We start from the raw sequence: 10,467 nt of genomic DNA, 5'->3' as shown, positions 1-10,467 counted from the left end.
TAATTAATACATATTTACATACATCCACACTTTATTATGTCTTTATTATATCTATTAAATATACGACACCTAAAAAAGATTACATATAAGGATTTACAAAACATGCAAACCGACGTTGCATTGCTTTAAAAATATATCGTGTTTGGTATCATTTTAATCAGGAAAATCTCACCAATATTTTGATGAAATTTTTATTAACGAAAAATTGAAAATAACAAACTTTTGAAATTTTGTTAGTATTGTCTCACGGACATGCCGCCACCGAATGCGATAAGGAGATGCCGTGACCGTGTCAAGGGTGGCCCCCCCTTGTGGTGGGGATAGACCATGAACCGTTCGCGTATAGATCCCAAAGAACTCTTATAGAACTTTTACTGTAGTACAACTTTCTAAAAAAACGTGAATGTTCCATACTGGTAAGTATTATCGTTTGTAACTTTCCGACTTTATTTTTTACACGTATACTTCTATTCGTACCGATATGAATTTAATTTTTTAATCACGTTTTAGTTACATAGAAAATCACTTTTAGAAAATCGCTAATGGGTCATTTTAACCCGGCTGGTAGTTCTAGTGTTATACGTTGCTCTTCAATGTACGTCGTCGCCATAAAATTTCCTTGGATTTTCATTAAAATATTGTTCGCTTTCGGCACAACTTTATGAGATGACCTAATATTATACCGAAAGTTTTTTATTAATATCTCAGAAACTAATAAATACCCGAAGCTAAAATTTTATATTCGGCCCTTCTTCCCCCAGATTCTCAAAATTTCGTTTCTTTATGACGGTTGGGTCATACCGTACTACAGGCTAATATGTTTTAAGATTTAGAGAAATGAAAAATAAACATTGTTTTGTTATTCCTGAATAATAAAAACAGTGCAGAATCGGGGCCTCCATACTCAAATAGGGAATCGACGAAGAAAAATAAAGAGGGCGTAATTGGCGTAGTGCGCAAAGTCTTGGCTTGCCAGTCGGAGGTTCGCGGGTTCGATTCTTCCGTAGTGTAGTGGAACCTCGATAACTCGAAAACCTCTGTAAGACGAAAATTTTCTTCATTCCCTTCCGCTCCGCTGCATAAACCTCGACAACTCGAGAAAAAACTTCCGTTAACTCGAATTATTTGTCGCATTTTTAACACGTTCGTCGCCCAGCGTGAATCGGTCGAGTTTCTCGCGGGGCCCAAATTCGATAGTCGGAGTGCAAGAACGTAAACAGAGCGATTAGCTGGAATTTGCGTTCTATGTTACCAGAAGAGGAGACAAATTCTCGAACGCCAGGAAGCGAGAAAAAATGTAAAAAAGACGACAACATATTGTCCCGATTGTCCAAAATCACCACAAATGTGTTCGAACTGTTTTAACGAATACCATGCTACGTAGTATAATGTTGTATTTTATTTTAAATATAAATTAATGTATAGTATAATATAGTGTGATATTCCATTAAATTCTTGTGTTATATGGATTTTTATAAATTACTTGTGAAATCCTATTTAACTTGACGAAGAAGAACGTCACCCATATCTGGGTGACGGGGCCCCCACGGAAGCATACCCGTCACCCAGGCATGGGTGACGTGGCGACGAACGTGTTAATACGTACTCTATCTCTACAACTCGAATTCAGAAGAACTCCGACCTCTACAAGTCGAAGTTAATTTCTACATATCAGTCGATCGATCCAATAGGGTCAACGGTTCAACAATCGTCAATTGTTTATTCCTTTGTAGAGATAAACAGTGCGTGCGTTTTGATCACAAAAGCAGTTTGCTGTGAAAGATTGAAGAAATAAGTTAAAGCACAGTTCTATTGTTTCTCGTTCTTTTCTCCGGATTATATGTAACAAAATGAATTCTAAACGCAAGCGAGAAAAAATTGTTGATAAAATAAACATAATTGAAACAGTGAAAGCTGGATCAAGAATGAAAAAGAACGAAAACTCGATAAGTCGAAACCTTTATAACTCGAAGATTTGTTTCCTTCTCTTGAGGTTCGAGTCATCGAGGTTCCACTGTATAACCCTTTTTAACACTTTACCGAATAGGCTTTTTGCCGCCAACGCCTATCGACCAGTAGCCTATTAATCGCTTTTTTGCGATTTGCCATGGCAACCAATACTTTGTTATCTGTTACTGAGATAGAACTGTTAGATTGTACTTGTTGCATCGCAAGAAAACGCGACGAACCCTCGGTCTGCCGGATTATCGTCATAAGATTGTTCAGTCACATTTGGCCGCCAGACCGAGGTACCGTACCCCCCGTGAAGAGGCCCACGTGCGCGGCGGAAAAATTACTTTATTACCCTGCATATCCTGGGACAAACCCTAAAAAGTGGAAATAGCAGTTTTTAATAACAATCCCTTTCCCTTGGAAGGACCGGCATCCCACCCAAGTAACGCCGACCAATCGAAACAAGCGATTGCACCCCATACACGTAAAATTCCACCAATCAGCAACTGACCTAGCTGATAAAAGCGAGAACATGAAGCAGGAGCAGCGTCTTTGCAAAAAATATTCTTATATAATTTTGAAAATTTTACCGTTTGCGATGAATCAAAAAGGTGTTATCCGAGAGTTTCATTTAGATGATCTGTCAGATTGTTCTGACAGTCATTTAGCAAATGATAGTGGTGATGAAAGTGATGGCAGTGGCGTACTGGAATATAGTGATTCAGAAGACGACGATGCAAATGACGTTGAAGTAAACGATGATACATGGTCGACGAACGATGAATCAATAATGTTGGAACCTTTCGAAGCCAGCCCTGGCATTAAAATTATGACGAGTTCTCCAGAAAGTGTAACGGACTCTGCAAATTTATTCATTGGAAGTGACTTTTTTGAGTATATGGTGAGGGAATCTGTTCAATGCTGGCAAGCCCCGAGCGCGGTTCCTCAGCGTTGAGGCCCTGCGTAGGGCGATCCTTGTTTCTCAACGTGCCTACGATTTCGCGTCTTTGTCGAAAATCAGACCACCTGTGCACTTACGCACATTAGTGGCAGTTGTCATCCCCACCCTACGCCATTCCCACCCTCTCCTGTCCTCAAGGTGGTGGAAATGGGTTAGAGGAGGAAAGATTGAGACAAGGATAGATAGTTTGGGAATTTTCCGGACAGTACAGCGAGCCTACCCAAGTTTAGACAATTGCCCCTTTTTTGGGGCATCGAAGGATATCCCAAACGCGTGGCACCCCGACCCATGGGCATCCTCGAGCGTCGGGCTCTCGGTGCCTCGCATAGTCTCGAGTGACGCACCCGGTTCTTACCTGGTGGTTTTTCCACCCTTGAGTGGCTTTTCACTGTAACTGCCCGAAGTAATTTTGGTGAATGCAGAGTGTGTGACCGTTGTAGGATTTCTATGGTTTCCCCGAAGACAAGAGTGGTTCGCTAGGCTTGGAGGTTACAGACGTAACAAGACCATCCAGGAAGACTGTCAAATTTCGGAAAACAGAAACTTACAAATATAATGACTAGTGGTCGAAGTAAAAACAATGTAGAGTTTGTGCAATTAAAAAAAAAGAAGTAGAACATGTTACGTTTGTACATTTTGCAATGTTCCATTTCATAAAGGTGACTGTTTTGAGCGATATCACACTTTAAAAAAATATTAAACTATTACTTGAAGAAAATCATTATATGGATTATGGAATATTATATAAATATTAATCTGAAAACGATTCTAATTTATAAAATAAATATTGTATAATACTAATGTCATGAAACTAAAAAATGTTATTAGATTTAATTACCCTATAATAACAGAAAGCGAACAATATATGACAATAACACTTTCACAAAGTTTGATTTAACATTTCTATAGGTATAAGAAAAAGCGCATACATATATTCCCGCGCGATAACCTAGAGCAGTGATGGCGAACCTATGACACGCGTGTCAAAGGTGACACGCCAAGACATTTTGGGTGACACGCATCGTTTACGGACGAAACCGAGCAGATCAGAAATAATCATCACACAAACAACAACGAAAAACAACGGTGTCTATCTTCTATCAACGAGGTTCAAAATTGTTAATTCGGAGCTGAACCATAGCGAGTCCGTGATCGTACAAGGTCGTAACGCTCGCAATAATTATGGACGCGGCACCCGAGTTAAGCTAGGTTTTTTCCCAATTTTGACACACCGAGCTCAAAAGGCTCGCCGTCACTGACCTAGAGTCTAAATAGAGCCGGTGTCAGCGATGTACCTGTGGCCGACTGAGCGGTCGGAAGTGCGTGGGATCTTCAACCGTGGGTCGGTAAAGTGTTAACAGTGAGTGTAGTTGTGTCTCGCATATGAATAAATATTTACTGATATTGCCGATTAGTCGTAAGTAATGTCTCACACGAAAATACTCTAACTTCAAACACGTTTTTCTTGAAACGTTCTTTTCTCAACTGGCGGAAATAAAATTAAAAAAAAAAAAGCTATCCAGCCGATCAGTCCGAAATGTTAACACGTTATTCTATATATCATTGGCTCCCCCAGGTACCAGATTTACATTTCTATGTTGAAAATTTCATATTTTTTGCATCGTAAAACTTAACAAAAAAGAAAAAAAAAGAAATGCAAAATTTCAATGCTTAATCTTCGAATGCACCAAATTTTTAAGTCCGTACTTCAATATCAAATTTTGACTTAGATAGCGGCGGTACTCATGCCGATTCAAAATCTTTTTGATCTTTTTGTTTTCGATGAGTCTGTGTGCTGAAATCAATTCCGCCAGCGAAGTTTCTCTTTTCAAAGGCGCTATCCTCACTTCCAGATATAAAATTATTTACAAAATTGTTTTGTATGTTTTATAAGTGGCTTAATAAGTGTTTAACTGACCGGGATTTATGGCACGGATTCTAGGCGACGTTACTTTTGAGAAGTTGGTTCTACGATTTCCTTGACAACAATAGCCTATTTAAGCCAGAGGGCAAATCCGGTTTATTACTTGATGGCCGCGGAAATTCTCCACTTCTGCGGGCCACATGGTGACCCGGTACTTGCCTCTGCGCGCTCAGTAACGGTAAACATGCCATAAACCCGTAAAACCGACGTTTCGGCAAGATCGCCACGCGGGGCTGACACCCCTTTTGGGACCGTCTCTCCCCCTACGGCCACACCTCACTCCGCCGACCACAGGGGAGTGCTCGAGGGCCTAGGAGGGCGGCCCTAGGGTTAATTCCCCACCTTGACAAAATTCTATATAATGAGCAAAATCACAAATGTCAAATGTGACATTTCGGGTTACCGAAGTTCCCTTGTAAGTAAACACTCGACAATACCTTGAGCGCGGCCCCGTCCGCGATATTCGACGTTGTAAAACACCAAGTGCGGTCCAGTCCGCGATAATCGATACGGAAAATAAAGTACGATCATCTCGCGACATCAATCAGTTGGCACATACGTGCAATATTCACCAACACCAACAAACACGAAGCGTGGGAAGCAGCGTTAACAATAAGTGAAAAAAATTTGTCACTATTATTCATTGTACACATTGAAAAAACAAATCCTGAATATTGCCGAAATTTTTTTAAATACTTCGCTACCATTAGTCTCAAAAATCATATTAACAAATCAGATACATACGGAGTTTACCGAAAATTTAACATAAAATATCCTTTTAAGTAGTACACGTTGAATAAATACACTGGGATGTAAGGTTGCTTATTTTTACTCTAGATTCGCCAGGAAACGTTACGTCAGAATATAATAATCTCAAAACTGTGACCTCTCCTTGTGTAAGATTTAATACTCGCTAAGGTGTTTACTAAAGAATTTATGTATAATTCATGTTATCTTTATTTTACAGTTATACATCGATATGCCTAACAAAATTAGATATTTTAGATACTCTCCCTAAAATTCAAATTGGCGTAGGTTATCGGCTAAATGGACAAGAAATTAATTATTTTCCAAGTAGTACTTCTGATTTAGCAAAAGTAGAAGTAACTTACGAAATACTCGACGGTTGGCAATCACCTACAGAAGGTGTACGTTCTTTAGAGAAACTGCCACCTAATGCCAAAAAATACATACAGTTGATACAAGAACATCTTGACGTACCAGGTAATATTCTATTACACGTTAACCGTCCCAAAATAACAGTATTATACAATCTTTTACTTATACTTTAACAATCGCGTTGGTTTCGACGCGAGTAAAACCATTAGAAATGGAATTTTTGTGTTGATCGTTAAGGATACTATATGTGTATGTATATATACAGGGTGTTCGACTACTTTTGGGAGAAAATGTAACCGTTTGAATCCCACGCAGTACGATCGCGATGTTCAGATTTCACGTTGAAAAGTCCCACTACGTTTAATCGCGATGCGAAATTCACGATGTTTGGATTCTGTCGAAGTCTGCGAGCTCATTTTTACTGATACTTTTGTTCGCAATACGTTATAAAAGGGACAAGGCTCTATCACGCCGTTTCGCGTTTTTAGACATACTTTAACCCTTTCATTACTATTGGCGCCTGTAGGTGTTTTGAAAATTTACTCGTGCTATACTGTTTAGAGTCCTTGTGGTACACTTCCATTTTAATTTAATACTTATTTTTATCCCCGGCGCACTTCCATCTTGAAGTAATAAACCAGATTTCAAAACGATACGGCCAAAATAACAAATTTTGCAGCCGTGGTTAAACATTTACCGTCAATTACCCACGTCACGCATTACAATCTGCCGTAGCGAAAGGGTGAAGACAAGTAAGTGTAAGTGAAGACAAACGCTAAATCGCGCCGCTTGGGATTTCTCGACAAGATTTTTCCAATGACCCCTGAGACTGAAACGGCTGGGTGGTGATTCTAACAGCCGGAATAAGACGAAAACCAAGAATAAAAGAATTACGTTTAAGGTTTCGTATTTTAGTTATTAACATTTCAAAATATAACTGCAGCCCATCAAACCTCTCTACACCAACGAATATAGGGTACGTCTAGACACGGGGGGTACAGTGATCCTCGAAACAACAGGGGGATCGGGAACTCCGCAACAGCCCTGTAACATTGCTTGATAAGCTGGCCGTCCCGAGGTACCGTTCAATACATCATCGATAGGATGCTCGTAGTCACACCACTCCCAGACGAGGAACCTCACTCCTCTTGACTCTGGTCGATCAGCGCTTCAGGTACTGTGGGATCCTTAAGCCCCTACGCCCTGATACTAGAACTCCCCTTAGGGACTTACCCTTGTACAAATCGTTTGCAGTACACAATGGAATACCACATACGAAATATAGGATAGACCAATCATCTTATGGGACACGAGACCCATTTTTGTCACACGTCCTGAAATATCGACGTCGTCCAAAACTACTGGTTTTGAAGCACACTCTACGTTTAAGGGGTCTCTTCCTACTGTGACGGGTTGAAAAAATCAATTTTTCTTTTTGCATTTTCTTATAGTTTTTTAACATGTCGAAAATATGTCCAGATGTATGCCTTCAAAGGAAGCTATTTTATATAGTTTTAAACTGTAGTTAAAACTTTAAACGCGTTTGTCTCGAAACAGCATTTTTGAAACTAGCTGACATGATTACCAAAAAACCAGAAATTCGATCCACTCGAAATTTGTCAGGTATATTCAGTAGATGTTGCTTTATCGTCTGAACTAGAATTGTGCAAATATTTTCAAAATTCAGTTTTTGCAGTGAAAAAAACCATCATTTTTTTTTGCTAAAATCGAAAGCAGTTTCTTTGAAACCTTGCCATTTCTTTATTTTTCAATATTTTTCTATTATTCTAGTTCAGACGATAGCTACATATCTGCAGATTAAGAATATGTTTGTATTTTGGACAAGTACAACGTCTGATATCATCGGGAAGGATAGTTTTCAAGGCGCTCTCTTCACGGTGGTTCTATTTTACAACAAATAGATGTTTTCACTTATAAAAAATATTTTTGTCTTCTTAAAAGATGATAGAATAAACATACAAATTTGCAAAAGGACAGGCGTAGCACCTGCTTTGTTTTAAATTTCCGAAAAATTAAGTTCTTTTCAGCCGTTACAGTAGGAAGACCCTTTAAGACGGTCATTTTAACACTAGGTTTACGGACATTTCTTATATATCCTATCTCTACGGACACGCGTCACATTGACGCATGAACAAAACCGCAGATTTTCTTTAAAAAACAACTTATTTTATTTAAAAACAACATATTATACACTATTAACTTAGAAATGAAACTATGTATGTTACATTATATCTTTATATAATATTTATAATCAGCATAAGTGGTGGGAGAGAAATGCAAACGGTTTCTGTAATTTTCCTTGTGAAATTCGAAATGCGTCAAAATGACGCGTCTCGTTAACCTAGTACAGTAAATTCTCCACAAGTGTCAGTCCGCAAGGAAGCTAAACCTGACACTTGTAGAGTCAGGGACTACGTTTTCGAGCCTCGCGCCCGCCTTTGTAGTTTGCCGAACGTAGACAAGAACAGCGAATGAAAGATAAGGATGAAACGTGAGTCGAGGCAACCAAGCGATTTAAATATCAACTTTTTTAATTTTACGTTTTTTTATCCCGAAATTTTTCTTAACATATTGATGAGATTTTTCTGATGAAAATGACATAAAACACGACGACAGTGAACGTGTTAATAAGTAAATGTTGTTCAAATTATATCGTGTTTGATATCATTTTTATCAGAAAAATCTCACCAACATGTTAAAAAAAATTTCAGATGAAAAAAGTAAAATTAAAGAAATTATATTTTTCTATTATGAATTGTCGAGCCGTGAAATCTCGTAAAAGAAACTGAGTGGTGTAGCGTTACACGCTTGACTGACAGCGAGTGAGATAACATAGGCGCAGCAATGACGCAGACCTAGGCGTAGGACCATCTATACTGACACTTGTAGAATCCAAACTGACTGACACTTGTAGAGAATTTACCGTATTAAGAACTGCATCACGCAAAACGATCGATATTGGTCAGGAAGTAAATCCGGAAAGTGAGCATCCAAGACAAAATTGTCTGTGTACATTGTTACCGTGCCATTAGTACACCCGTGGATCCCAAAACGTAAATGTGTGGCGTAGGACCATCTATACTGACACTAGTAGAATCCAAACTGACTGACACTTGTAGAGAATTTACCGTATTAAGAACTACATCACGCAAAACGATCGATATTGGTCAGGAAGTAAATCCGGAAAGTTAGCATCCAAGACAAAATTGTCTGTGTACATTGTTACCGTGCCATTAGTACACCCGTGGATCCCAAAACGTAAATGTGTGTTGACTGAATCCATTCTGATTCATCCTAAGACTCGAAATTTTGTCTCCTTCGTTATTTAAAATAACAAATGCCAAGTGTTCGTGATTTCAATTCCTACCACTAATAGCGCAATGATATAATACCAGTCCTGATCGATACAGTAGGATGCTGGTAACGGGGTTCTAGGACCCCGTGGTCGTGTGACAATAGAATACGTTGGATTACTGGTCTACTCTATATCTCGTCTGTGGGAATACACATTTGAAGAACTTTCGTATATACACATGTGAATACCATTGCCTTTTTCCCTACGACTTGTATGAAGTAAGGTGCCGGCCATGTATTGTTGGTTTTGAGGATCACTGTACCTCCCGTGTCTTAAACATACCCTATATTCGTTGGTATTGGAAGGTTTGCTCGATTACAGGGATATTTTCAAACGTTAATAACTAAAAAACAAAACCTTAAACGCAATTTCTTTATTCTTGATTTTGCTTTTATTCTTGCTTCTAGAATCATCCCTTTAATTTCCTGCCTAGAATGGCCGAATACCCTAAATGTATATGGTTGATTTTAGAATAAAAAATGCTATGTCTTTTGTCGTATCGCTCATTTGCTGCAACAATGATATATAACTCATAAATCACGATTTTAGGGACACCGAATTCAAACGTTTTGAAGCATTATAATATTGTAAGAATATTACATTAAAATGCAAAATTTGTATAATATGTGGAACCTATACAAAAGTATTATATTGTAATAATATTCTCATTTAGACACTGTTGATCAGAAATCCACTCTTCAATTAAGAGTTATTTAGTACTATGTTGTTATTGTTAAACAAGGAAGTTCAGTTTCTTCTTTTCTTTCTGAACCATTTTAAATTATGTCACATGAAAACAACGAAGATAAAACAGTTCAAAAAAGTAATTTTAGCAATTTAAATTCAACGCTTTTCAAAATCCACTTATACTTGGGTATATACATAGTTCTTATTAACTAACAAGAGAACATCCTCAAGTGATAGTCGCCGATTTTGATGAAATTTTAGTTAAAAATCAAAATTCTGATTTATCCGTATTTTTGCGTGTGGGTATATAACTTATATACGCAAGTTTACGTGAAAATCGATAAATATTGTACCAGAAATATTAACATAAACATTATAATTTTTATCAACCCTCTATCTCGAATAGTTTTCGAGATATTGAATTAAATATATTTACTACCCCCGGCT

The 10,467-nt window shown here is 38.1% G+C and overlaps 1 protein-coding gene across 1 annotated transcript in view; it reads left to right on the top strand.

The window, feature by feature from the left end:
• LOC108575527 (adenylosuccinate synthetase) overlaps nucleotides 1-10,467 on the top strand; it is a 38,297-nt gene that overhangs the window by 23,619 nt on the left and 4,211 nt on the right. Inside the window, exon 5 of the mRNA XM_017938350.1 lies at nucleotides 5,806-6,062. Within this exon, the coding sequence (XP_017793839.1) occupies nucleotides 5,806-6,062 (257 nt within the window). The remainder of the gene's footprint in view (nucleotides 1-5,805; nucleotides 6,063-10,467) is intronic.

This window comes from Habropoda laboriosa, unplaced genomic scaffold (assembly GCF_001263275.1).
Source record: "Habropoda laboriosa isolate 0110345459 unplaced genomic scaffold, ASM126327v1 scaffold311, whole genome shotgun sequence".
Classification (NCBI taxonomy): domain Eukaryota; kingdom Metazoa; phylum Arthropoda; class Insecta; order Hymenoptera; family Apidae; genus Habropoda; species Habropoda laboriosa.
This window is presented reverse-complemented; position numbering and strand designations above follow the sequence as displayed.